This window comes from Akebia trifoliata, chromosome 3, assembly GCF_017979445.1.
Source record: "Akebia trifoliata isolate Shusen 1 chromosome 3, ASM1797944v1, whole genome shotgun sequence".
Taxonomy (NCBI): domain Eukaryota; kingdom Viridiplantae; phylum Streptophyta; class Magnoliopsida; order Ranunculales; family Lardizabalaceae; genus Akebia; species Akebia trifoliata.
Window position 1 is genome coordinate 49,840,050 of NC_141377.1, and position 27,596 is coordinate 49,867,645.

Sequence of the window (27,596 nt, forward strand, 5' to 3'; positions counted from 1 at the left end):
TTCATATGAGTATTTTTGTAAATTGGGGATGCCTTCAATATATGCAGTGCCATGTGATTGATTTTATGAAATATCAGATTTGACTTTTATGTGAATAAAAAACTTCCCTTCCAATCTTTTAGAATTTATTATTTTTTTTTTTTACCTTGATTAATTTAGCATCTAAGTGTAGGCGCACAACATGCATTACAGATCAAGTCGAAGATTCTCAATCTACTTAATATATATTAGTATATAAAATAAAAAGAATCATACATTGTGGATTAAAAACAATTGTCTCAAAATACAATTGACTTGTATGAGTACAAAAATACTAACATTGAGTTTCAATGGAAATGAAGTCTCATGGTGAAGCAAATTTCCTAATTCAATTAAGGGAGCAACTACAGATCACAAATCACCCATTACTCCCCTCCCGAAAACATAAAAATAAATAAAAATAAAAATAAGAAAATACCTATTATTTTTGTCTTACTTTCCTACCGGTTGCACCTCCCTCTCTCTCTCTCTTTCTCTCAGTTGGGAAGAAGAATTCGTGGCAGGGTTGGGGGGGTGATGGAGAGAGGTGAGAAGCAGGAGGAAGAAGAAACTTTAGATAGAGTCCATTTCTAAAGATCTTTTTTTGAGGTTTGAACTTGTAATAGCATTGATGAAAGTGTTGTTGACAAAGGAGATATGTTGTTGAGCAGTTTCATTTTAGTTATTTTTGAAGAATGAATCGGTAGGATTGATTTGGTTTCCTGTAAAAGAGAGGAGCTATGCCACTCAAGTGCGTTGATATGGTCTTTATGTAGCATATAGTAGGTTCAATGTTGTCTTCCCAAAGTTTGAGTACCCAGTCTCACTCCTTAATTTGCTGCCGCTTTAGTTTCAAATCTCTCTCCTCAAATGAGAATTCAGCAGTTTTGATCAAGAGGGAAATGAATTCTCTGCAAGAACATGAAACATTCAAAATTCTCTCTCTTTCTTCAAAAGAATTTTGAAGTACAATCATACCAAAAAAGTGCAAAGGTGCAATCGTTCTAAGTGATCTCCAACTAGTTAATCCCTTGAGCTTGATTGTGTTCCAAAGTAAGAATGTAGAATAGTGTTAGACTAGTTTGAGCTTTCAAAGGATTGCAACTTTTATTTTATTTTATTTATTTATTTATTTTTGGAGTGCAATCCTATCAATGAAGTGCAATGATGGTTTTTTAAATAATGAGGTGCAATTGATACTCGATAATCTGCAACTAGTTGGTCCCCACTATTATTATTGTGTATACTCAGATTGAATATCTATATAATAAAACACAATGATCCTCATTCCAATGTTTATCTCCCACATAAGTAGGGTTTGGGATTTAATCTCTCCCGCAAATCATCAAGGAACAATTTCAACTTTATTCTCTTTTCTCACCTTCCTTTTCAAGAATATCCTTCAACTTCATTGCCTTTTCTCTCCGTCCCCCTTCCCAATAGTACCCTTGCAACTTTATTTTCTTTCATCTTCTCCCCTTTGCTAATAATACTCCTACAACTTTATTATCTTTCCTCTTTTACCCCTAACCCTCAAATAGGATGACTGTGCTGTAGGACAGGAAAACTCTAGTAACAGGACATCTTCTAGTTAAACGACAAGATCTAATAACAATCAAATCAATAACAACTAGGGTTTTCAATAGTAGTAGACAATGCAGTAAAACGATGTGTCTGCATAAAGTGCTAAAGGAGTTTAAGATTGCCTCTCAATGAGAACAAATCTGACTAGTTTATGTGAGTTTCTTCTCACATGATTCAAAGAAGCCTGACAAAATAACAAGGAAGATGAGAAAAAGAGAAAAAAAAAAAAAAACTAATGGTATGCAATTTATAAAAAAAAAGATATTCCACAAATGAATCTAAAGAATCTCTTCAGATTTTCTGCCTCAATATCATCCTTATTTAAGTTGAATATCTACCTATTTTTGACAAAGGCACAAAATAATGGTAGTTACCAATATTTATGATGATTATGTAACAATCTTTATGTTGGGGATAACCACAACCCTTTTGTTTTATTAAATAGATTGGTTAGTTGGTTGGATTGCCTCATTTATTAACATCACTGCTTTGAGTGCTATGGGGTGACTTGGAGACTTTTCTAACCTCAAAAATGAGGTGGGACTCACATTTACGATTGAGATTGGAGGAAAAATGCAGATTTTCTAGAGATCTGAATAAGTGGACATGGAGAGACTCCACATGATTTATTCAGTCAAGTATTGAAGGCCATCAAAGGAGGATGTGATGGAACTTCCTTTGAAGGTCCCAACAAGCTTAGAAGATTTGTTAGATGCAAGGGTTATGAATGAGGTCGTGGAAGACAAATATGCGCCAAAAGGTTTTCTGACCAATACCCGATCCTACTGCCCCATTTACGATGAAGTATGCAGTTTTGTTTATTTTCTCGTGGTGATAGAGAGTCAAATGTAGAGCCTTGAGTCCTTAGTGGGACGTGGATGTAGCCTCAAATGGGAGGAGAACAACAAAGAGGAGAGAGTGATGCAGAGATTTAGCCATGAGAAGTACTAACAGTAAAACACCAAAATGATGGGACTATGAGACCATTTATTTATAGGTTATGTTCTTTAAGAAGCACAACTTTGTTGTACTCTGTATCATAAATAACTTGATGCAACCCCCAAATAATACAATTTTAACAACAACAAAGCCTTATCACAAAGATTTGGGCTTGGCTAAATGAATCTTCTTCTTCCATTCTACTTTGTCCAGAGCCAAGTCAGCCAAGTCTTATGTTACTGAAAGTAAAATTTATTTATGTTTTTACCGTCTTCATTCACGTTCATTTGTGATATTCCACTTGAATATTTCTTGTATTTGGACAATCGATTTGATCTTCAAATAATATCTTGTATAATGCTTTCTAATATCTTAAAAAGCATTTTGATTAGTCAATGGTTTTAAGTATCCTAAAAGAATGATAAAATCCAAAGGAGGGAATCATCCATGAAAAAGCACAAATTAAATGGTTAAAAATCAGCATCTCCCATGTATGTTGGTGGCATGTGTCTAGGGTGATAGCATGTTTCGATGCTTTTCAAGAGCATACAAATTTTACCTCATATCTTTCTGGCTGTTGTGTTGACATGTTTAGATGTTTTTAACATCACCATCCTTAAGTTTTACATAGGTGATTTATAGCCATTGGATCGGAATTGTTTTAGGAAATTTGGTTGGATGAAACAGATTTTAGGTCTGTTAAGGAAATAAAATACCCATTTTGTAAAAGCGTTGGTTGCACCTACGCCACAAAGGGTAGAGAGCACATTTATTAAGTTTAAATATGGTCTGTCTGTTAGTTTTCCAAAGAGAAGCAATGATCTAATTTTGCCCATGCTTTGAATGGACTTTATACACCAACTAAAATCCCAATTTTACCCTCAAATGTTCAGAATATGTCAACGATAGATATGTCCATTTGCACAACCTTGATTTTCTGAAGCAAACCCAAATGGATTGATCTAGCCTTCTACACTTGTGGTGTATTAAATAGGTTCATATCAAATGCTATTAGAGAAGCACTGGAATGAATGACACACACGCACACACATTAAAAAAAAAAAAATGATCCGGGATCCGAAAAGATAAGTACCAGAGTGAAAGCCACCACAGAGTGGGCTACTGCTGACAAAGAAATAATGGCTTCGACTATCCACAACATTAAGTGGACCAGCGCAAATCGTGGCAGTGTGTGATTATCCCAAAGAGACAGGCCTAACTTTCTCCACCATTAAGGTCCAACTAATTTTGGTGAATCGATGAGGTTCACTGCGTTACCTAAATGGTGTACTAGAGGGTAGGTTTGGGCCTGATCATGTCTAACTAGTTACAAGGCCCATAAGATCTTGTTCGTCTACTAGTGTTAAGTCGTTGGGTCTCCCTCAACCCGCTATGGTTTCTGCTATTTATATTCAACCTGAACTCGCCAGATTGCCTTCAATCCATGGTTTCACAATTGGGTCTTGTTTCATCTAGGCAACTACTTGGACCAAGTTGACTCATCCGAGTCACTGTTATGGTCCCTATTCAGTAATTAAAATAAAATTAGTAATTATTAAATCTAATTAATAATATCCTATCTAATAAAATTAAAGTTGTATTTGATTAGAATTTTTAAATAATTTATTGAGGATGGGATTGATTTACTTCCTAATCTTATATTTAGGAAGTGGCTATAATTAAAAGTTCAGGGATTTAGGTTAAGGAGATGAGAAGATTCTATATAAAAATAAAAAGAAGTCGACTCGGCCAAGTTTTCATAGTCATGGCCGATATTTTTAAAATATCGGTTGTCATCTCACATTTTGGACTAGTCAATGTGATGGGAGATTCACTTTGACTCGCTCCATTGCCTCTGAGACAGATGACTCACTCGAGTCATCTGGTTTTTAAAACCATGCTTCAAACCAGTTTAAAGTTGAACCTTTAACTGGATCATGGGCTTGACGGGCACTATTTCATGACTTAGATCAACATTACCCATCTAAGAAGTATTCTAATACCTGAAGCAACACAAATAGCTGAAAACCTGCACATGTATGGAGCACTCTCTACAAGAGAAACGGGAGGTTTTCACGAAAAAGACACAATGTCATGTGCGAAATCAAGATTGTTTTTAAGACCTAAATACATGAATAAATTTGATGAAAGTAAATAAAGGGTCCTAAGTTTTCTCCACTGCAATACTGAGAATTATCAGTGATCTATATTAATGAAATATTTCTCTTATCGAAGAACGAAAAAAAAAACCTATTTCCATACATAAAATGAGGATGTTGAGATGATTAAGTGGAAAGAAAAAGAAAATATGAAATTAGAGTCGTAACTCATTCATGTAGGAGTACACCCAACAGATAATAAACAAAGAAAGTTGATTGAAATGGTTTGGACATGTGCAGCAAAGACCATTAATAATCAATTAAACAGAATTAAATGGAGAAACAAAATTCATTCAGCGACCCCAAACTTTTGGGGGTTTATAATCATAAAAAAGGAAGATACAGAAAAACAAAGACTTACAAAATTGGTGACTGCTAACTCATACATCACATCCATTTCAAAAATCCATTCTGATTCCTGTACACAAACCAAGAAAAACCCGACTTCATCTGCTGAAAATATACCTTATGTTAATAAATATCAGGAAGCTGATATCAGAACCCTAAGTAGTGACACAAGACTTAACAACAAAAGACACTACATAGCCTAACTATATAAACCTTAATGGTGTACACATACCTTCACAATGCATTAACATGGTATCTGATGACAAAGAGAACCCATCATGATCGAGAATCTAGGAGACCCGTGCTCCAAGCCAAGTGAGAAATTGAATCATTCTTCTCTTGAGTTTCAACAAAAACTTGACCACATTTGGGATGCCTCCAATTCTTCAACTTCAAACTATAGGTTGACACAAGAATCGGCCTTTTGTGTTTGTCTTGTCCCCACCACTTCTATGCTAGTCAGTATCAAGTCAAATATTTAGCTTTAGAGGGCCCCAAAAGAATCTGCATCTATCCCTCCCATGGATTAACTTTCCTTATTGATCACTTTCCTTCCAACCTAAGTTATCAGGATACTTCAAAAAAAGGATGTATCCATATCAGGCATCAATCCTAAGAGTAAATATCGTATCCACACTGTGTCAATCTGTCGCATTTGGGTAACATAGTGTCCAATACATAAGCAAGTATGGAACAATCACTACATGGAATTAAATAGTCATCAAGTATCCTCCCAGTAATCAAGGAATTCGTTCTTCTGGGGTTGCAGATTAGGTATACTTCCTTGACCCCAACCCTTTTGTACCCGATTAAGAACTTTCATTGCTATTCCACTGCCATCATCTCTGTAAAAAGAAAAAGTTATTATTACGTAAGACAAAAAAATAATACAAGAAAATTAGAGAGAAACTAATACCCACTTGAACAACACAAGACCTGAACGCTATTCTTAAGTTGAAAAACAAAAGGAACAAAAAATTTACTATAGTAATCATGGAGAGAGGCTAGAAAAAGAAATAAATAAGGAAACAAAAATGAGTCTTAAAGAGCTGTTAAACACCTATACCTATGTAATATAGTCTGCCAATTACTTCCACTGAAATGACCTTTTCGTCGTTTCTTACCATTCGATTCCTTCTCACCATAACCCTTGTGATACTTTCTGTTCTTCACCCTTCCCTCTGAAGCCATCTCCATCATCCTCTCAGCGAGATTATCAGACTCACGTTTACTTCCCTGTTTACCTAATGCATCAATCACTGGCATGAATGATGCAGGATCAAATTCATGTCCTTTATCAATCATATTATGGAGTATGTTATAAGCCTCCTCTAACTTTTCTTCCTCACAAAGTCCCTTAATCAAATCTTTATATGGGAAGCCCCCAACATTAAAGCCTCTTTCCATCGCAACTAGAAATAGTTCATTAGCTTCTGACAGTTTTCCACCAGCGAGTAACTCATTAAGCATTAAGCCATAAAGTGCTTCTTGAGGGCCACATATACTTATAGCAATCTCAAATGCCTCTTGAGCTGCACCGAAATCATAAGCATTACAGAAGGCCTTGATCAATAAGCGAAAAGAAGTAACATTAGGAAAGACATGACTTTGCAACATTTTATCCAAGAGAGAGGTAGCGTCTTTTGTTCTTCCTACTTCGCAGAGAGATCTAATCTGATTATTATATGTGAAGACATCAGGTGAAATCCCTTTTTCTTTCATCTCATTCCTCAGATCATATATTTCATCTATTTTTCCTTTACTCCCTAAACCCCAAATCAATGAATTGTAAGTTCGAGTAGTGGGGTTGCATCCCTTCTTCTCCATGTCTCTTAGAACCCGAAATGCAGATGAGGTCTTTCCTTGCTTACAGAAGTTGTGTATAAAAGTATCGTATATAGCCGAATCGGGGGCCACATTCTTGCTTATCATCTCGGTGAACTTCTTTTTTGCTTCATCAAATCTCCCAACTCTGCATAATCCATCGATTATAGTAGAATATGTGATTAAATCAGGCAAGCATTTCTTCCCACTATTAGTATTATCTACTAAGCCAATAAATGAGTTCCCAAGATCGCCAAGGGCAGCGCTTCCATGGGTCCACATCCCATCTAAAATCTTGATTGCCTTATCGAGATTCCCACTTTTACAGAGAGCACCAATCACAATATTGCACGTAACAGAATCTAACTTGTACCCTCTCTCATTCATCTTCTGCAGCAACTTCTCTGCTTCCAAGATCCTCCCTTCTTTCCATAGACTCTGCAACAATATATTGCAAGTATAAGTGTTAGGAAAACAGCCATTCCACATCATCTCGTGAAGAATATTATTGGCTTCAAAGACCTTCCCTTTACGGCAATAACTATGGAGAAAAATACTATAAGTTACAGTATCTGGTGAAGTTCCATTACTTCTCATAAAATCCATAACCAGTCTAGCATCGAAGATCATCCCCTCCTTGCATAGCCCATCGATTACAATGTTGTAGGAGTAAATATTCGGGGTTATGCCCTTCTCAGTCATCTCTTTTAAAATCGATCTTGCCTTTAATAGCTTACCGTTCCTCACCAAACCCAACAACCATATGTTATAACTCTCCAACTTCGTAAAAGCACCATCTCTCTTCATAGATTCAACCAAAACCTCGGCTTCCTCCAACATACCCTCCTTACAAAACCCTTGTAGGATTAGATTGAAAGTTATGAGATTAGGTGTAGGCAACCCCAACTCTTTGTCATTATTTTGCATATCTCTAAAAATTCTAAAAGCTTCTAGAACTTTCCCCGTTCGACAAAGAGCTGAAATCCTAGAATTGAAAGTAACAACATTAGGAAAGATACCATCCTCTCTCATTTTCTCAACCAATCTCTCGGCTTCATCAGTCCTACCCTCCCTACAAAAACAAGAAATCAAAGTATTGTAAATTACACTATTAGGAAAACACCCAAAACTCCCCATCTTATTTACAAGCTCCAGAGCTTGAAGACCGAGGCCAGCTCTGCAATACCCACGAATCAAAATCCCAAAACTAAACTCGTTTGGCCGACAATTCTTAAGATGCATATTATCAAACAATTTCTGGGCATCTTCCAAATGACCCGAATCACAATACAACGTAATCAAAATGTTAAAAGTATAAGAGTCCGGAGAGACTCGGGCATCGAGCATATCCTTATATAACTCAGAGACAACTTCCGAGCGGTTTTCTTTGAGAGATGATTCTAGAAGAACGTTGTATAGGCAAATTGGAGGAGGTTCAGTGGGAAAATATCTTCGAAGGGATTGAAATTGGGAGAGAGCGTTGTCGAGGAGACGGAATTTGGCTGTCGTCTGTGATAGGGAGATAAGATAAAGGCGGGAAATTTGAGGTGGTTGAAGAAGAAGGAGTTGGTGGAGTTGGTCGATTTCAGGGATCATTTTGGCGCGAAAAAAGATTTGGGTAATGGTGGGTATGGATTGTAAACATGATTTGAAGGAGGAGGGAGAGGAGAGAAGGTGTTTAAAGAGGTACCATGTGAGAGAGGGATTGTTTGTGTTCTTGATAATGGTTTTGGCAAGATGGGTGGTTTGGTCCATGTAACGGTTGATTTGTTACCTCATTTACGTTTTGTGTTTTTTTTTACCCGCTTTAAGTGGAGTGAGAGGTGAAGATATGAACGTTGGAGTGGACTCCTAAAGAATTCAAATACCTGAGATGATCACTATTTATTTCAAAATTTTAAAAAAAGGAGGGCTTTGAGGCATGGCTTCAAATCTCGGTTTGACGTCTCGGCTCGTTTATGGACGAGACCAAGTTGTGTCGGACGAGTAAACTCGTCTCGCATGAAATTAACCATTTAACTCGGCTTACAATTATTTATTATATTTACATACAAATATAAGTAATCATAAAAGGTAAGATTATACGATCATTAGTTACAAGATAAATTTTTATTTAAATAATAAATAGTTAAGTCATGAAATAGTTATTTTAATAAAAAGAAAATACAACATCTTGATTGACTCGGCTTAGTTTTACTAACTTGTTCGAGATTTTTAAAATATCAACCAAGTCATTTCATTTGTCTCATGAGATGGTGTGAAGCCTGAGATGTCAAGTAAATTCATCTAGTTGAAAGATACCGAGATGACTCGGGTGAGATTTAAAACCATGTTTTGAATTGAGTTGTGCATATATTTTGGTGGGACCATTGTTAGCAGTTCACCAAAGATCAGCTTTTATTATAAAAATTATAAAACCATCATATAATTATTTGGATAACTTCTTTTTTTTTTTTTTTTTTGAAATGTAATAATTATTTGGATAACTTCAAAATATCTCTTGGTTAATATTTAATTAAATTACTAATTTTATTATAAATAAAATAAATTTACTAATCAAATACTCAAAGGAGATCTGTTTCTTATCGGGTCCCAAATCAACTGATCGGTTTTAGGTACATTGGGTAATTTAGTACTCATTGACCCCCTTAATTTAGACATACCTCTTCAATCATCTTTTTCTCTTGAAAACTAATAGAAAATTATCTATTGGGTCAGGTTTCCACGACTCAAAGAGAATGATTCCCAAGAAAGGACATTATTCCAATTGTGTAAACACGAAATCCAATGGATGTGTCCCGATAACACATATGTTAAGGATAATTATCCCAATAATAAATTCAAACCATCAGATTTTGCATTTACATGGTTTGAATCATGAGTTTTTTCCATGAGCCATTCTTCGTCGGTCACCGAAACCTGACCCTTATTTGAATGCCCTTGTCTTCCATCTATCAGATAAAAACAAAATAATAATTTTTTTTTTTTGAGACATTAAAGATGATGGATTTTTGAAAAGAAAAATCAAGAGTTTCCCACAAGAGAACGCGGACAACAGATTTTGGGGAGAAAGTTAGGTTGCTAACTATTAGTTTCTCGGATAAGGCCGCAATCAAGAAGGGTATGTCATCAGTTTGAAAACACAGGGTACCTCAAATATTTCACCAAAAGCCGGCTTAGATTATACTGATTTTTTTAATGAAACTAAAAACCATAATGGTATGGGGGATGACTTGTCCACCCTCCCCTCTTGATGCAAGTGTTCCTATGTTATGAACACATCATTTTTCTTATCCATCTTCATACAACTATGCAAGTCCTCAACCATTGCACTTATCTCCTCAAACTGTGGGTGAGAACTGTCCCCAGCAACAAACCTATATTCTCTATTTTCTACATGCACCAAGCTGTAACCAGCCACTACTCTCATCCCCTTCTCCTTCACCAATTGTCTCATTTTTGCAGCATCACCCCACAACCCGCTTGCAGCGTACATGTTTGAGGCAAGCATATAACCAGCAGACTTCGAAGGCTCCAACTCAAGAACACGAGACGCAGCCCCTTCACCAAGATCACTATTCCCATAGTTTCTACAAGCACTCAAGAGTGCACCCCAAACACTAGCACCAGCCTTGAGTTCTTCGGGCATCTTCTCGATCACACCCATTGCACTTTTGAGATCTCCAGACCGGCCCAACATGTCCACCAGGCATGAGTAATGCTCTGAACCAGGTTCGAAACCATGATCTTGAACCATCTTTTTAAACCAAGAGAGCCCATGTTTAACTAGGCCTCCGTGACTACATGCTGATAACACTGAAAGAATAGTCACTTCATTTGGCTTCACACCTTGCTTTTCCATCTCAGCAAGCAAAGCAAGGGCATTGTGCACATGGCCATTCATACCATAAGCTTTTATCATGGCACTCCACGATACTACATTTCTCTCAGGCATTTGATAAAACACTCTTCTCGAGGCATCTATTGCCCCACACTTAGAGTACGTGTCTAGAAGGGCAGTTCCAACAGCCACTTCTGTTGCCAACCCACTTCTAATTGCTAAACCGTGTGCCCATTTGGATTTTCTTAGTTCAGCTAAAACAGAGCAAGCTTCAAGAACACTCAACATGGTAACAGAATTGAACTTTTCTCCTACTAGAGCCATCTCTCCAAATAAAGATACTGCTATTTCAGGCGTGCCAGAGCGGGACAAGGCTGTGATCATCGTGCTCCATGAGACCATATCCCTTATCTCCATTCGTTCAAAGAGATTCCAAGCAAGTTCTACCAGATTGCACTTTGCATAGGCATCAATTAAAGAATTTTCCATCAACTCATTCGACTCAAACCCCCTTCGAATTATCCTAGAATGGATGGACTTGCACAAAGCTGGGTCTACGAGGTTCTTACATAATTGAATAAGAGTGACTAAAGTCACCTCGTCAGCCTCAAGTCTAGCCTTCCCCATTGAATTAAACAATGTTAGAGCTTCAAAATACCACTCATTATGGATGAATCCTGACAAGATAGAATTCCACGAAACAATATTTCTTCGAGGCATCTCATTGAAGACTTCAAATGCAGAATTGGCATCATTACACTTTGAATACATATCGACTAGAGAATTGCCCACAAACATATCAAAACTGAAACCTCTACAGATCACATAACCATGGATCAACTGTCCTTGATCAATGTCCCTTACGCTTGTACATGCTTTAAGCATACTTACCACAGTGCGCTCATCAGGTTCAACCCCAACACTAGAAAACATTTCCTGGAACAACCGGAATGCAACCTGACCTTCCCCACTTTGCACATAACCCCCAATCATCACACTCCATGAAATCACATCTCTATCAGGCATTTCCTCAAACAACCAAAGTGCAAAGTTCATGTTACCAGACTCCGCATAAACACTCAACAGAGAGTTTTGTATTGAAACCACAGCCATAAACCCACTTCGGACCATAAAACCATGAATACTTAGAACTTCATGGGTACCTCTGAATCCCCGACAAGCCTGAAGCACAAGAACTAAGGTAGAGATGTTGGGTTCAAAGCCTGCAACTCTTGCTTGTGTAAACAACCACAATCCTTCCTCAGAAGCACCTCGATCAAGGCACCCATGGATCACTATATTCCATGAAACCGAATCCTTGCTCCCCATGGAGGTGAAAACAAGTAATGCAGAATTTACGACCCCATATTTCATGTAGAAATCCATGGTGGAATTGGCAATAGAAGTGAACTGTTCCAAACCCTGCTTGATAACATATGCATGGATAGAGATTCCTTCTTTCAAGCAACAAAGGTTTGTGCAGGCTTTGAGAATGGGAGGGAACAAGGTTGGGTCTGCTAGCAAAACTCCCATTTTCCTCATTTCATGATAATGCGTAAGCACTTCTTGCCATTGCCCCTTTGATGACAACTCTTTGATCATTAGTTTCCAGTTCTGGAGTTTTGAACTGGAAAATATGGTTGGGAAACGCATCCCTGTGATGCATGTGTAGGGATCAGGTTGAAAGTAAATGAAAGTCTCGAAGTCCAGAATGTAAAAGAAATTCTCATGGAGTGTAAGACGAATTCTCCTGTGAGCAAAGTATGGAATGGGTCACCATCCAAGCTTAAAGAGGATTCTCTTATAGTTACTTGAGGAGAAATACTCATCTCTGCTAGACTAGGATGAGGATATTGGTCTTGGCCATGAGGATTTCCTCAAGATTAATGCTGGAGTGACCTCAGTGGGGGACACACGGAGGACATCTTGTCGTGGTGGCGCGCCCATGCCCATGGATGCATTTCTCCGATATACGAATAAGACGCATCAACGGACATGGGCGCGCCACCACGTCAAGGTGTTCCCCGCTGAGTGACTGTGTTTTGCACTGCACTGCTGTGGAGATGCACACAGAACCATAGATGCTTCCCACTCGTATCTCGAGGAAAGGCATCTATGGTTCCATGCACACCTCCACGTTAGCGCAGTGTGTAATACAATCACTCCAGCATTTTCCAAAGCAGGCACCCATGGCCACAACCTGCAATTTAAATAAAGCTCTGCAAGGGATATCCCTGGCCAAACCTCATATTTTGCAAATTTCTCTAAACGTCGTGTTTTGTAGGTTCATTATGTTTGAAAACAGTTCAATGTATCGATGTGTATCTTCACATATACGACATTTTTCCAAGGTGCATGTGGTTTTTCAACTTACTGATACACTGAACGATATCAATATCTTGAACATTGCTTCTGATTGGAAGGATCCATGACATGGCAGCCAACAGTCCATGGCACACAGGACAGGTACCATGTCTTCTCACAGTCTTGCCTTGACCCAAGTATTACCTGTGGTAATGTAAATCCAACTAGCACCACAAAGAATTATTTCACCATATGTTCTGAGAATCACCATGGAATTTTCCCTTAAGAAGGAACAAAGATTTACATTATAGAATTGAGGAAATATTGTCGCATATATGCAATCATCATTCACCAATGTTGCACAGTCGAAGGTAAGGGTTATCAGACATTACATATCTAGACCAGTAGGACTTGTACTTGGTGACAGCAAGATCTAGCCATGGCTTGTAATTCCCATTGTAGTGGATGACAGCCGCATTCTCTATCTCTGATTGGTTAAGAGCAGGGTCATAGCCTAGTCCCAGCACATGCCAGCTCCGATCCAATGGGTATGTTAGGTTGTAGAATGTGATCAGTCCTGGTGGTAGCGAGCCAAGCTTCCAAAGAGTACGATCCTCATTCTACATGAACAGTTTTACAGTAAGAAGAGTCAAACATCAAGAAAAGGAAGTACAAGGTAACAACAAGCACCATCATCAGCAAGGTTGATATATTGTTCTGCAGTTAAGCCTCAGGATGTTCGACTGATATTTTCTCAGACCCAGTAATCATGATGAAGATGTAAATAGTCACAAGTCAATGGTAGACTTGGAGAAATTCAGGATTTACGCACTTTAAAAATAATAATAATAATAATTGAGAACAGAATACTACAGAAAAATTAGTAGAATTGGAATAGCGTCAAGAATATGAAGAAAATACAATAACAAGATAGGAAAATTATGGGCTGTAGTATTTTGTTCATTTGGGAGTCAGATCCAGAAAAAATAGAAGCTGTTTATAGTTCAAGTAAAATGGAAAACTCAAAGTTTTGGCAAATATGTTAGAGAAGTACCATCTATAATATCATATAAAGGGAAGCACTATGCCATTAAAACTTAAAAGATTTAAGAATATTTTCAAAGGTTTTTTATTTTTATTTTTTGGTAAGTGAAAAAAAATATTCTGACAGTTTGACTCACCACCTCCTTTATTAGAGGAGGAACCTGAAAAATTCTTTTGACAACCTTTGAACACACAACCTCCTTTGTTAAAGGAGGAACCTGAACCACTTTCCAAAGGAGGTTCTTTCAAGACAATTAAATAAAGGAAGAAAGGAAATCAAATTGTATAATAAATAAAAAAGGCCTGCAGATTAGAAGTTCTTAGGGATATTGTGCACACTTCAAAGCTAATTAAAATCGATACACGAATAAGAAATAATGAATTGATATATTTATGGCCATAATCTTTAAGAATGAAGATCTAATTCGTTCAACAAAAAAGAAAGCAAAAAAAAAGAATTCGAGGATTAATAAGGACACTCCATAACCTAAGAATTTTGTGTCAAACATCATGCCATACTTGCATGTTAGACAAATGCCAACTCAGTATGCCAAAGATCTTTAATTTATTCAAATTCTTTGATTTCAGTTATTATTGTTTATATGATTTCAATGCAGATTATATTATATAAATATTTTCTCTCTTGTATATGTAACATGAAATAAAGTATTTTTAGAAGAATCTATCAATATATGAACTGTTACAGACTGTGGACATGTTGGCATATTATGTTTCTCGGGCATTGTGTTTGACACGTCATATCCACATTCAACAAGACCACACATTTGAATCTTTGTGCATATATTCAAACTGGATCGTATGCATATTCTTGCCTTCCCTAGAGTAATAAAACTCCACATTGTCTCATTGACTCTATACACAAACTTACCTATCAGCAAGAAGATAATTTCCTCTACAAACATTCTATCCACTTTTTTTAGACGGGTAAAGAGATTTCGTTAACGAAAAAAGAAAAACAAAACAAAACAAACAAAGAGGTCAAGGAGACCATTCAAGAAGGCAGGACCAAGGAAAAAAAAAACTGAAAACATGAGAAACAAACCGCCTACTAGGACTCCTCACTACCCACAAAATCCCACCTATACTTGAAGTCGTCAAAGAAGAAAAGCCTAAATTCCTGAAACAACTAACACCAAAAATCCAAAAAACCCAAAATGCTGATGATGACTTCATTAACTCCAAGTTCCTATCACTCAAAGACTCACATGTTCTTTTCCTTTCAAATTCCCTAGCATATTGCAAATGATAGGAGACTCCATAAAATTTTCTTGCGCGATCCAGAAGGAAGTGAACTCCATCCTTGATGTAGAAGGAAAACAGATTTGAGAAAGACACACTCGATGCTCATGAAATTATACCTGATGGCTCTAGCATATGAGTGATGGATAAGAATATGATCAACCGATTCACCACTGGCTTTGCAAAGAGTACAGAAGTTTCACAATGGGAAAGCCCTCAAAGATGAGGGAATCATGAAAGAACTTCATGTCCCTAACCCTTACAAATGGGGAATCACCATCCCTTGTCATTGTAATAAATTTGAGTATCACCAAATCCTTCACTATCCTTACTCAAAAACACTTACCACTCAACTTTCTTTTGACTCCCTTGATCTCTTGTAACACCATGACACAAACCCATAAACCATACTCCACCTGCCACTCAAGAAACCCCATTATTAATAAGAGCTGAGTTTCTTCATAATCAATTAAGCTTCATCCCTGCCTCCACTTTATAGTCATGCCTCACTTGTTCACTAGGAACAAAATTTGTATACTCAAACCATTAAATGCTAAAAAAAGTTGTCAAAATTCTGAAACATGTGAGAATAATATCATACAGACAGGTGAGTACAAGGATATGTTTACTATTTCTATTACTTATAGCAGATTTTAGTGTGTAGGTAAGTATGATGCTTCTTTGGAGGAACAAAACAATGATAAGGCAATATTCCTTTACAAAGGTCACACATATACATGCATACACCCTCAATTGTTTGTGACTTCAGCATTCCTAAGCAAATAGTATAAATTTGTTACCCACTAGTTCATGGTCCTAAAAAGAACTATGATGAATGCTTAATAGCAGTGACCGATTTTGCCTATGATGTCTAGGTAATATCATAGTTACCAAATTCTGTGACTTATTGAAAAGTCATGATTAAATCATGACATTTTCCTTCACCGATTTAACCTTTTCAACAAGTTACAACTTTTATGAACTTCAAAATAGAATCACGAACTTCACGATCAATCAGAAAAAAAGATATATATATATATATATATATAATATATATATATATATATATGAAAGATGAACTAGTAAGAGGAGATGAACTTGATGAAGATGATGGTAATCATTTTACTAATGAACTGTCAGATAATGAGGATGACATTGAAGTTAATGATTTTGACCTCATGATGAATCCCAACTTGGACTCATGATTGTAAATTTTTTATATTTTGAACAATACAAACCTTGAATGTGTTGTGGATCTGTGTTTACTTTTTGTGGATGTATGGATGATATCAAGATGGAATTTGACGATATAATATGAGAACTATTTCCCGAATTTTCCGAGATCTCCTTGTCGACTTATTCCCAAACCCCGATTTGGTGACTATGGGAAACATAGTCATAACATATCATATGCTAATTAGAATCAGTTATTTCCACAAGAATAATTGCAGTATAAAAGGGAAAAGAAAGGGATAGAATGAAAGGATGAAAGACAAGATTAATTGCTTGCTTACCATGTCTTGCCAATGGTGATATATACCAGTAATATTCCTCTTCTTCCACTCCTTCAGGTCAAAAATATTCATTCCAAAAGCCCACCCACAAGCATTTGGATCAAAATGCTGAGATATCTTTGGGTTAGAGAAATTTAGATACTTATCAAACCGATGGAAGCTCTCTTTACAGGTCTCTACTGCACCATTTACCATCCTTTGCAAGTCGATAGACCAAAGAGATGTCAAATCCTTCTGAACTACAATATCGTCGTCCAAAAACAGAATCTTATCTAGTTTTGGGTAGACTTCAGGAAGGTAGAATCTAAGATGGTTCAGCATGGACAAATACTTGGGATTCCTGAATTTCAGATTTTCAGACCCATCGGATAGGGAAGATGGATGATTTGCCTTGAAATAGTATTCTTTTATTCGAGCAGATTCAAGTTGGCGGAGAACTGAGCAGTAAGAAGAATTGAGCCACTGGAAATCATCAATGTTCTCAACTTGGATTGTCACACCTGCAGGAGGGCTGGCAAGGAACCACATCTTCATAGCTGCGAAATTCAAATTGTCTGTAACTATATGGAATACATGCTTATGTGGTTCTTTTGCATGTAATACAGTAGAATTAACCACCACAGACGTGGCAAGTACATTATCAGAGAATATAGCAAAATGGTAGAGAGAAGGATCTTCTAGCTTGTCTGCGTCTAAGATTTCTTTGCTTCCATGATCCTGCAAGAAATAGTCATTTGCAAGCTGAAGAGAGAGGCAATGCAGTGGTTTTGGGACAATTTTTGCAGCGAGCTGGATCAAGAATGCACTTTTCTTCTTCAGTGCATTTAGATTTTCTTCAGTCGACTGAAGCATGGCTCGTAACTTCCTTGCAACTATAAAACAATCATACAACTCGTCCTTTGCCAATGATAGAACATGACCCATTTCTTTTGCTCGATCAAGTACCCTGGAAGAGATTCCACATAAATATAGAGAATTTGGAATTAAGATCTGTAACCAGACAAAGTTGAGTAGCAATACCTTAGCTGTAATTCAGTATCTGAATTTGCATCTGCAATAGCACTTTGACATTCTTTGATGTGTTTCATCAACGAATCATAGAGACCAAGTTTGTTCTTGGACTTAGCGATACTCCCATATGCTTTGGCCATTATGATCTGATCCTGCATAAGTTTCAAAGTGGAATCGGAGTTTGGCCTTCCGTATTCTCTCTTCCATATACTGAAGTTTCTCCTTACTGTCGTGTTGAGTTTTTCAGCCCGTTCAATGGCTTCTGCTTGCATCTGGAGTTCAGTGTCTTTGTCTTGTTGTATAAGCTCCGCAGATCGGAGTTCCTTCCTTTCCTGTCGCAATTTCTGCAGGACTAGAAACAGTCACAAATCCATCTCAATTGACCAAAATACGTGCAGAAATTTGAAATATAATAATGTGATATTTCACCCGACGCTTAAGCTTCACTGGGTTTATTGGAGTTTCTTGATGATGGATCTCTTCCTTCCCAGATTGATGCTCATCAACAGAAAGCCCAGAGCTTTCTCCTATTCCCCTTATCCCTTGTTGAACTGAATCATCCTTTGTGTAAGAATTCAGCAGGAATTATAGAGTAAGTAGTGAGTGTCTTAAATTAAGAAATAAATATATAAATCGATGGTAGCTTGTTACAAAAAATAGCCAGAGAGACAAAAGCCTAAAAAATTAATGTCAAACAGAACAGGAAATTGGGATCAATGAAAACCTAGAGAAGAAAGGTAAATAGAAGCATTGTTCCAAATCTTGTCTCCATTAGTTATTTCAATCAACCAAGATACACAAACTAAACTGAAAAAATTGAAACATTCAAAATATTCCAAAATATTTGTTAATTTTTCAGGAAAAAAAAAACTCTTTATACATAAATACTTAGAAATGTATGCTCAGGATTACCAAATACAAATTGAAACTTAGAAAAACAACAGTCATTTGGTGAGTGGAATAAATTTCGAATGTACTGATTTGTATTGTTATGTAGTGGAACGAAACAGATACATATCGGTATATAAAAAATTATTGAGATGTAACTGCATTCGGAAAAAGCTTGATTGTTTTGTTCTGGTATCTCAAAATACCGATATGCTTTGGCTGAAACATTAAAAAAAATGGTATTTTGTACCATGAATGGAAGCATTTTCTTCTACTCCAAATCTCTATGGCTTTCCTATTTTCCCAAAATGAGAATTAACATGATTTGACATCTTTGACTAATTCCTCAATGGATTTCTTCACAAACTCAATCCTGAGAGAGAAGTGTACCTGGTCACTATCTAGCTGATCATGGCTTTTATCATCAGGGTTTTGCCAGACCCAGGTAGACGATAAATCCTTAGACTTGACAGTATTAATTCGAACAGCACCCAAAGCATCAGTGTATGTTGTAATGATGTCAATATCCTGCATACAGATAAATGACTAAAAGGCAACAGCAACTGTTAATCGTGATGAAGAAAAATGATTTTTGATTACCTCTTCCCATGGATGGTTGCCAATTTGTCCGGTTGAAGTGTCTTTATTGTACACCTGCACATGTATAGCCAGCATTCAGTCCATATGATGAATAAGTAGAGGGAAGCATATGCGAGATGTCAAAAAATATGAACAGAGATGGCAATTTAACCCTCATCTTCATCTAGCCTTACCCCAAAGACTGGTGTTCCCTTATCCAAAATTCAAAATTATTTTCCTTCCTATTTAGCATTTCATTTAAAAAATACTGGTAAATCTACCAATTTCACTTATTCCTGGAAGCTTTTTGTCTTTAGAAGTTTCTATCTATATTGTAACATTTTGATTTGCCAGGCAGTAAATAGTATGCGACTTTCTTCCAAAGACTAATTCATCCGTCTTTCCTCTTTTTTTCCTTTCAGAATTATATCATCTGCCATATTATTAACATAGTAACAATATATTTTGTAATTTGCAATCTGCCAAAATTTACCATGCACATTAATAGGTTTTTTCCTGGCAGTATCCACATAGATTGAATGGATAATGAATGGGACAGGTGCTAACTTCAAGTAATTCACTTATCAATATAATACTAAGCAACTACTTATAAAAAGAAAGTATAATGCCAAGCAATAGGGTCACATTTACTTCAGAGAAAATACAAGCACCTTGTCCTTCACCGATGGAAAAAAGTGCTAGTTTGTGACTTGTGTACTTCTACAGTTCTACCTATAATTTGCTTGATGATAATCCAACTAAATTTTAGTTCTTTTGGAATGCCCATGTCCAATAATTTTCTGTCGTTAGATGCTTCAATGTTTTTTTTTTCCTCTGACAAGTAGGTTATTGTTGTTTAGGGCATTTTAGAACCACATCTGGGCAATGGTGCCAATTAGTAAGTCCAAAATGTACAAACAAAATATCAAATACTAAAAATAACCTTGGCTGATGGTCAACATCATTGACTGTCATGGACACTTATCATGCCTGCAAGAAATCCCATCACTGACTGACTCTTGAAAAGAGCTAAATACCTGCCCCCATCCAGAAGCAAACACTTGCATTTTTCTTCTTGTGAGGTCTTATAGGCAACAATACCTGGTGCTCAAATGAGCTTAATTTTCTGGTGCAACAAGCAGAATTTTCTAGATTTAGGATGCAGTGAAGAAAAGCTTACCTGAATTATTTTGATGAATTGTACTATTAAAGATGAACTTTGAAACAAATGAAAAGTGTTCAATAATAGGTTTATCCCAATATTTAGCACATTTGCTTTCTTTTGGGAGGTCATCAAGTGAAAAATTTACACTACATAAAGGGTTCTCAAGGTAAAAAAAACATATGCAAATTAAGATCAAACTCTCCTCGGGTTAAAGTTGTTATTGGGGGAAAATAATTGTCCATATATTACCACCTTTCCACAAATAAAATATAACAAAACAACAATAAATCCTTATCTCAAAGATTTGAGGATGGCTAAATGAATCATGTTCCTCCATTCCACTATTTCTAGAGCCAAGTCTTTGCTTTATTTATTGAAAGTTGGTTCATATCTGCTTTGACCATCTCCATCCACGTTCTTTTGGGTCTTCCTCTCACTCTTTTAGGACCTTCAACTTGAATACTTCTATTGGACCTGTAATCATCCATTGTTGAACATGTCCAAACCATCTCAGACAACTTTATCTTAGTTTTACCACTTATTGGCCCTCCAATCTTGACGCCATAGTGAATATACCAACACGAGTATTACTGTGGTTTTCACAACTGAATATGGCACTTCAAACTAGCCACTCATGTCAGAGTATATCAATCACATTTTATAGAAAAGAGCTGCCCCAATAACTGTCACAGTCAAGCAAGTCGAAAAGGAAATGGAGCTGCTCCTACATTTTTCTGAATGCAGCCGTTTCTAATTGTATCCTTCCTAGTCTTTCCACTGATCCATCTCAACATTCTCATCTCCGCTATGCTAAATTTATTGACATGATGCTTCTTGACCAACCAACATGATGTTTCTTGTATACATGTCCTTCACTACATCAATGACCCATTGGAGACTCCCTTCTTTCCCAATACCCACCAAATTCTCTCTTGGTATTTTGTACTATGCTTTCTCAAGTCAATAACCTTATGAAGATTCTTACTCTTTTCTATGCACTTCCCTATCATTTGTCTAAGTGGAAGGATTGTCTTGTACATTTACAACAGATATAAGCATCTTTGATGCATTTACACAAGACTCGTTCGTTACCTTGGAACTTTTATGGTAAAAAGACCAAACATTTGGAAATTTTGCAATTTCCTTTCTTTTGGCTCTAAACAAACACATACAGGAACGTTGGTATTGTATATGAAAAACCAGTGATGCAACTGAATTTTAATTGTTCAAATTACACTGAATTTTAACATCCAATTGTAAGCCTCTGAAATTTTCAGTATTACATATACTTGCATCAATGTGTGTAGGAGTGATATCCCTCTTAAATATGTTGTTTAAAATTGTTGTATTTTAGTTGGGAGATGTTTAGAAATGAAATTGAAGTTTAATAATACAGAGTAGATAGAAAAAAAAAATTTAGAACATCTGGATCATTTCGGTAAAGTGATTAGTTGACAGAGTTCACATGCACGTTAACTTTCTGCATGACTTAACATTGTTAACCATCAGTGATGTGGGTTTTATGAACTTGAAAAATATGGGGGTTTCCTACTAATTGACCCAATTTGTAAGTGGTGGGGATCGGTGGGTTGGGTATTGAAATGCCCTTTGTAATAACAATATTAATTATAAAATTTTAATAATTTATTATGTGCATTATATAGGTTAAATGTATTAATGCTTACCATGCACTCCCTTCATTGGTGGCCCTCTGACGCTGCCCCTCTACGCTTACCCTAGGGAGATTAGAGGAATTATGTGGTTCGACTTAAGAACGATTCCAGTCTGAATCAAAGTATCAGTCTTTAAACCTGCTGTCTATTGTAGTAAATTTCTATCCAGTGAAAGAAACAAATATGCGTAAGAACTCCCTACATTTGTAAAATCTTAATTTACACCCATTTTACTAAATCATTAGCACCCTGATGAGGGTGTGAAAGAAAATTAATGAACCACCTTTGTCCACCTTCTAGATAATCAATGATTTTGACCAATGCCCATGGCCCTAACACATCAGAAGAAACCTAATAGCATTAGAAGAATCTCCTTAAAGTACTAGTGCCTAAGAACTGTGCCCTTTAAACATAATAAGACTTTCAACGAGTAGACCTGCTACCTCTTCCTCAGTTTATAAAAAATCTTCCAATTTCCTTCAACCATCAACATTTGATTCCTTCTATATTAAGACTTACCATATCATGGATGCATTATCCTGATAAATTTAGTTTTCTAGGACATTTTATTTAGAAACCTCCTAATATACATCATGAGTCACCAGAAGTAATGGCAGAAAATAACCACCACTGAAAGACTAATAGATACTTAAACTAATACTCCCCCCTCTGTTGACCGGCAGTAGAGAATTACAACCAAAGAAACTTATGTGAATGCATAGAAATTTTAAAGGAAATGAAACAAGAACCCATAAGCAAAGGAGAGTTTGAAACCTTTCTGTCATTGCATTGCTCACAATCATACAGGGGCCGATATCTTTTGAGATCCCTCCTACTTGAAGATGCAAAACAAAAAAACAAAAAAAAAGTAACATAACACATTGTCAGAAAGAAAGTACCACATCTAGTAATACATACGAAAGTGGTTATTTTGGATACTATGTATGTATGTATGTATCCCAAAGATGTAGAGGGATCTTAGCTCCCAAACTCGGTGTGTATTTGGGGTTTCAATGTATTGTAGCATTTTGGACCTTCTAGCCCGGGATTGACTTGCTCTGGTAATGAGACGATACATAGGGGTAAAATGGTTTCAAACCAGAACTCTAATTTAAGTAGTTCAAACTCTAGCTGAAAAGCTAGTGTATTATCATGTTTTTAAAAAATTAAATAGAAAACGAATAATTTGTCGGTACAGCCAATCCAAAGATTCAGATTAATTAATGAATTTTTGGATCTAACCAAATAATTATTTTATTAATCTCAATTTATACATGAAATCCTGGTAAAAGATATTTACAATAAAAATTACAACATATGAACTCTAAGTCTTTTGCTTTATTCAAAATTTATCACACCTTGCTTTTACAGTATATATTTTATATTAGAAATAAAAAAAGTCAAATAACATGTTTTAGCTTACGGTGTCTCATTCGATCAACATAGAAAGATGCTAAAAGAGACTGAGATTAATAATAACATTGGATGTATTATTAAGATCTCCCCTTAGAAACAAGTTCAGTTTGTGAGTGACCTTACATTAGTGGAAGGTCTTGCATATCTGCCACCACTAGAGTCACATGGAACATGACCTGCATGTAAGATTTGTGAAATATAAGATGATAGCTTGATGGGCAAAACTTGGTATTCCCAGGTTCATTAGCACATAGTGTAATATAAAAAAGCAGCAGCAAATTTACCAAAGTGAAATATTTGGGGCATAACCACCAGACAATAAAAGCAAACAACCGTGCAATACTTGTACTGATAAATAAAAGTATCATTAACATAAATCTAGTTAATATTTTGAGTTTTTTTATGCTAAAATTAAAATTTTTGAACTACTAATTAGATAAGTTAGCCAAGTAAACTAATTTGCATTTGTGATGATAGTTCTCTCAAACATGTTATCCTTACTAGGGGGGAAGAAGTGTTCCATAAGGTAATTTTCAATCTCTGAATGTGGAAGTGAGGAACAAACAATCCGATGAGACTATCAAATGATTAAGCCAACACATAAAAATCAAAGGAAATGTCTTATCGCGCCATTCCCCATTCTCAAACTTCTACTTCTGAGGGCCTGAGCCTTGGAATTGGATAACAACAAAACAACCATTTTCTCAGACATTGTTTTTCTTCTTCCTAAGCCGCGAGGTGAGACAAAAGCGAAAGCAGCGGGGAAGACCTTTTTCTTCTGAGGTGACTGGAATCTCCCCATTCCAATCCATTCCTTCTTCCCCAGCATAAACATTGATTGCCGTAGCGGTCCGTCCGAGAAAGAAGCTCGTTCGCCGGTGGCGCCTCGTATCCCGGTCGGGTGGAATCATGTGGTAGGGATGGACAACTGCCCGTAGTGGCTGCTCGATCGGGGCTGGTCCCCCCTTTGCCAGCAGCTCCCTTCGGATGATCGTTCGTACTCCCAATGGGTTGATGCCCATAACTGCCCTTCGGTCCTACTAAGAAAACACATAATATACTCTGGTGTATACAAACTAAGCGTAAAGCATCTCAGCTGCCTATAGAAGCACTATTTTTCACCTTTATTAGTATTAGAATCATTTGTAGTACATAAATGTTATTTTTTTAGGTCCTTTTTATTGCAATAAAGAGCTGATTGGATTGACAAAGTAAACAAGAAAATACACAACTTCACTAGAGTTTCACATACAAACTTGAAATCCGTGGAATAGTTAGATTGCATGAGAATAGAAAACGAGAAAACAGAGGATTCTCTGCAAGAAAACCTCAGAATTAAGTAGTCATGAAACTGGAAGCATTTGGTTCAAATTTAAAAGTAGCACACCTACATGGGATTTCAGCCTATTATAACCTCATATTTGGCAAAAACCTGTGCTAAAATTTTGAAGATAAAACCTAGCAATTGGAATAGAATCTGAAACTAAAATAACTAATCCCCCAATAATATCAAAACACTCAGATTCTAAATACAATTTTTGTAACAACGATCAACATAGATTCCCTAAGAATAACGATCTCACCTACACACATGTGAAATACACTATCAGAACTTATCTCGTAAGAATCTAACAAGAAGAAAAATAACTGAAAACTGATCATAAATTCAGACTATCAGAAATCAGCACCAGATTACGAATTTAAACACATAAAAGCATGAAGAAAGAAGAATCGAAAGAACAAAAGGGAGATGATTAAAGTTGAAATTCGCATCAAATAATCAATCAAATTCTTGAAACCAGATCGAATAGAGCGATCATTAAGATATAGATCATCAAAGGATTCAAATTAATGAAACTAGAAGAGATTTGAGATGATCGATTTCTTGCCAGTGAGATAGAGACAAATAACACAAAGACAGCTTTCGATAAGATTCCTCCTGAGCGAGCTTCCATGGCGGTTGACAGAGAAGATCTCAGATCGAAATGAAATCGTTATTTGTTTTCAGCGGGAATCCAACACCACATGGGCTTCGGTTTGCGCACGTGCAAGTCTTATTACGCTAAAATGCGCGCAATACTAAAGTGCGCATTTTGTGTACCAATGGGCTGGGTAATCATCTTTTTGACATTTTTAATTGGAATTTTAGAAATACCCCTATGTAAAATTGGTAATATTAGGTTTACGCCTTTTAAAATGAAAGATTAGATTTACCCTTGACCCTAAGTCAACATTATTTTTTCTTGATGATTTAACAGTGAAATTTTGATTTAGTAATTTCATTATTTAAAGAGTAGTTTGAAAGAAAAAAAAAATCAAAATTTCACCATTAAATCATCAAGAAAATGTAACATTGACTTATGATTAAGGGGGTAAGCCTAATCTTGCATTTTGCAAGGAGGTAAATCTAATATCACAAATTTTACAGAGGGTGTTTTTAAAATATCCTTTTTAATTAATAGATCCGACCGGATCATACGATTCGAATTCAACCTTGCTGCTACGTGATTCTCATGTGTGGATCTTAGTAACCCAAATCTTCTAACTAGGCCAACGTTCCGCCCTCAAATCATGATTTGACGGATTTAAGGTGAATCTACGGTTTTTAGACGCTTTCATGCAATGAAACCGGCACTCCAAAACAATTAACATAAACTCCGTATCCAAAATTTTAAATCCATGAAATCTATAGTTAAAATCCTCAAATCAATTTTTTTGAAATCACAAATCAAGACCATTGAAATCACGATTTGTGTGCGAATCAATTAAAATTACATTGTGGGATTAAATAACATTTACAATCTAAGTTAAGATTAAAAAAATATATAATATAATAAAAATTTAGAAAAAATAAAATTACATTGGTGTTGATCTTCCCCTAGGGTTACATTTTCCTTTGACAATCCATTCAAAGGACTTCTAATTACTCAAATATTTGACACGTTTAGAATACTTTTACACGGCCTGATTGCAACAACTACTTCATCTCGGGGAGGCTAGGTTGACAAATATTGCATTTCAACTCAAGAACAAAGGCGTCAAGATCGCACATGGCAAAAGGCCATGCTAAAATATATTTTGAAACTATACTTTCTTTATGAACTTGAAAATTTAATTTCAAGTATTATGTTTTAGTTAATTTGTAAGTTACACTTCTTTAATTGAATTTGACAGTAATATCATAAAGAAGGAGGGGTGCGTGTATACATATAAATATTCTCAACTTATTGACACGCTTTGGAGGTGCTTCCGACTTGAGGGCATTTTGGACTTAGACGTTCTCGCATTCCCACCCCCACACCCGAACCCGTTATGCACTCTAGTCACTAAGGTGTGGACTTGTTGTCATGAAATCTATCAAGAATGATATAACACACAACTCTTACTCATAACACATCGATTTGTATGTAGGGACTTGCTTAATTTCAAAAGGCTTAGTATGTTATAAGTAAAAGTTGGTGTGCCAATAGAAACTCAAGAATGAAGAGAAAACTCCTTATTACTGATAATTAACATAAATTTTCAATAAGCTAGACAAAAATTGAAATTCTCCAAAATAGTAGATTATTCATTTTAATTCTGAAAAGAGTAAATTATCATTTTAGGATTTATTTTTATTTTTTTGTTAACGTGGAAGAATTTTTCCAGTAAAACAATAAATATTTTTCCTCTTATCTTTTTTTTTTTTTTTTTTGGAAGGTCAACAAGGTTAAGGCAGACCTAGACCAGCTGCAACCTAAGGAAAGGACAACCCCTTTTATCCTGGGAAAGAAGAGAAATAAGGGAAGGCGAAGATCCACAAATAATTTCCGAACAACCCAAAGAAAAAAGAAAAGAAACAAGGTAGTCAGCCACCTTGTTGGCTTCTCTAAAAAAATGCAAGAAACTAACCTCATTGAAACCAGTCAATAAACTCTTGATTGACACAACCAAGTGTTGAACGTACCAAGGGGAGTTCCATCTGCCATTTAGAATCTTAACAGCCATAATGAAGTTCGATTGAACTTGAACTTTAGAGTATCCTTTGGA

At 36.2% G+C, this 27,596-nt stretch overlaps 3 protein-coding genes across 12 annotated transcripts; all 3 read right to left on the minus strand.

The window, feature by feature from the left end:
- Positions 1 to 228: 228 nt before the first annotated feature.
- Positions 229 to 8,756, minus strand: LOC147407679 (Pentatricopeptide repeat (PPR) superfamily protein). 4 transcript variants are annotated; one of them, XM_086436355.1, is made up of 4 exons: positions 6,115 to 8,756; positions 5,281 to 5,893; positions 5,062 to 5,153; positions 229 to 929 (listed from the first exon to the last, which is right to left on the minus strand). In XM_086436355.1, the coding sequence occupies exons 1-2, from the start codon at positions 8,625 to 8,627 to the stop codon at positions 5,770 to 5,772; spliced, it is 2,637 nt and encodes an 878-aa protein (XP_086292481.1). In that variant the 5' UTR covers positions 8,628 to 8,756; the 3' UTR covers positions 229 to 929; positions 5,062 to 5,153; positions 5,281 to 5,769. The 4 variants fall into 4 exon arrangements, with proteins under 4 accessions (XP_086292481.1, XP_086292480.1, XP_086292482.1 ...); XM_086436354.1 differs by having other exon boundaries at positions 230 to 929; positions 5,062 to 5,150; XM_086436356.1 differs by lacking the exon at positions 229 to 929 and having other exon boundaries at positions 4,934 to 5,150.
- A 1,151-nt stretch (positions 8,757 to 9,907) lies between these two features.
- Positions 9,908 to 13,216, minus strand: LOC147407680 (Tetratricopeptide repeat (TPR)-like superfamily protein). 2 transcript variants are annotated; one of them, XM_086436358.1, is made up of 2 exons: positions 13,088 to 13,216; positions 9,908 to 12,368 (listed from the first exon to the last, which is right to left on the minus strand). In XM_086436358.1, exons 1-2 carry the CDS (start codon positions 13,146 to 13,148, stop codon positions 10,138 to 10,140), a joined length of 2,292 nt encoding a protein of 763 aa, XP_086292484.1. In that variant the 5' UTR covers positions 13,149 to 13,216; the 3' UTR covers positions 9,908 to 10,137. The 2 variants fall into 2 exon arrangements, with proteins under 2 accessions (XP_086292484.1, XP_086292485.1); XM_086436359.1 differs by lacking the exon at positions 13,088 to 13,216 and adding an exon at positions 12,958 to 13,087.
- A 145-nt stretch (positions 13,217 to 13,361) lies between these two features.
- LOC147407681 (putative galacturonosyltransferase 3) lies at positions 13,362 to 27,569 on the minus strand. 6 transcript variants are annotated; one of them, XM_086436361.1, is made up of 9 exons: positions 27,459 to 27,569; positions 23,691 to 23,743; positions 22,926 to 22,983; positions 19,335 to 19,388; positions 19,125 to 19,262; positions 18,276 to 18,407; positions 17,856 to 18,190; positions 16,836 to 17,781; positions 13,362 to 13,637 (listed from the first exon to the last, which is right to left on the minus strand). In XM_086436361.1, the coding sequence occupies exons 1-9, from the start codon at positions 27,552 to 27,554 to the stop codon at positions 13,362 to 13,364; spliced, it is 2,088 nt and encodes a 695-aa protein (XP_086292487.1). In that variant the 5' UTR covers positions 27,555 to 27,569. The 6 variants fall into 6 exon arrangements, with proteins under 6 accessions (XP_086292487.1, XP_086292486.1, XP_086292491.1 ...); XM_086436360.1 differs by having other exon boundaries at positions 22,926 to 22,986; XM_086436365.1 differs by lacking the exon at positions 27,459 to 27,569 and adding an exon at positions 25,457 to 25,609.
- Positions 27,570 to 27,596: the final 27 nt, after the last annotated feature.

Bases quoted from the DNA above. Each gene is read 5' to 3' on its own strand.
- LOC147407679 (XM_086436355.1), bottom strand. From the start codon at position 8,627: ATGGACCAAACCACCCATCTTGCCAAAACCATTATCAAGAACACAAAC. The intron at 5,894-6,114 runs GTATAGGTGTTT...TTCTTTTTACAG, and splicing joins TGGCAGACTATATTACATAG to AGATGATGGCAGTGGAATAG.
- LOC147407680 (XM_086436358.1), bottom strand. From the start codon at position 13,148: ATGTCATGGATCCTTCCAATCAGAAGCAATGTTCAAGATATTGATATC. The intron at 12,369-13,087 runs GTAAGTTGAAAA...CATGCATCACAG, and splicing joins TGATATCGTTCAGTGTATCA to GGATGCGTTTCCCAACCATA.
- LOC147407681 (XM_086436360.1), bottom strand. From the start codon at position 27,554: ATGGCTGTTAAGATTCTAAATGGCAGATGGAACTCCCCTTGGTACGTT. The intron at 19,263-19,334 runs GTAATCAAAAAT...ATCTGTATGCAG, and splicing joins GCAACCATCCATGGGAAGAG to GATATTGACATCATTACAAC. The intron at 13,638-16,835 runs GTAAGCAAGCAA...CTGTTCATGTAG, and splicing joins ATCACCATTGGCAAGACATG to AATGAGGATCGTACTCTTTG.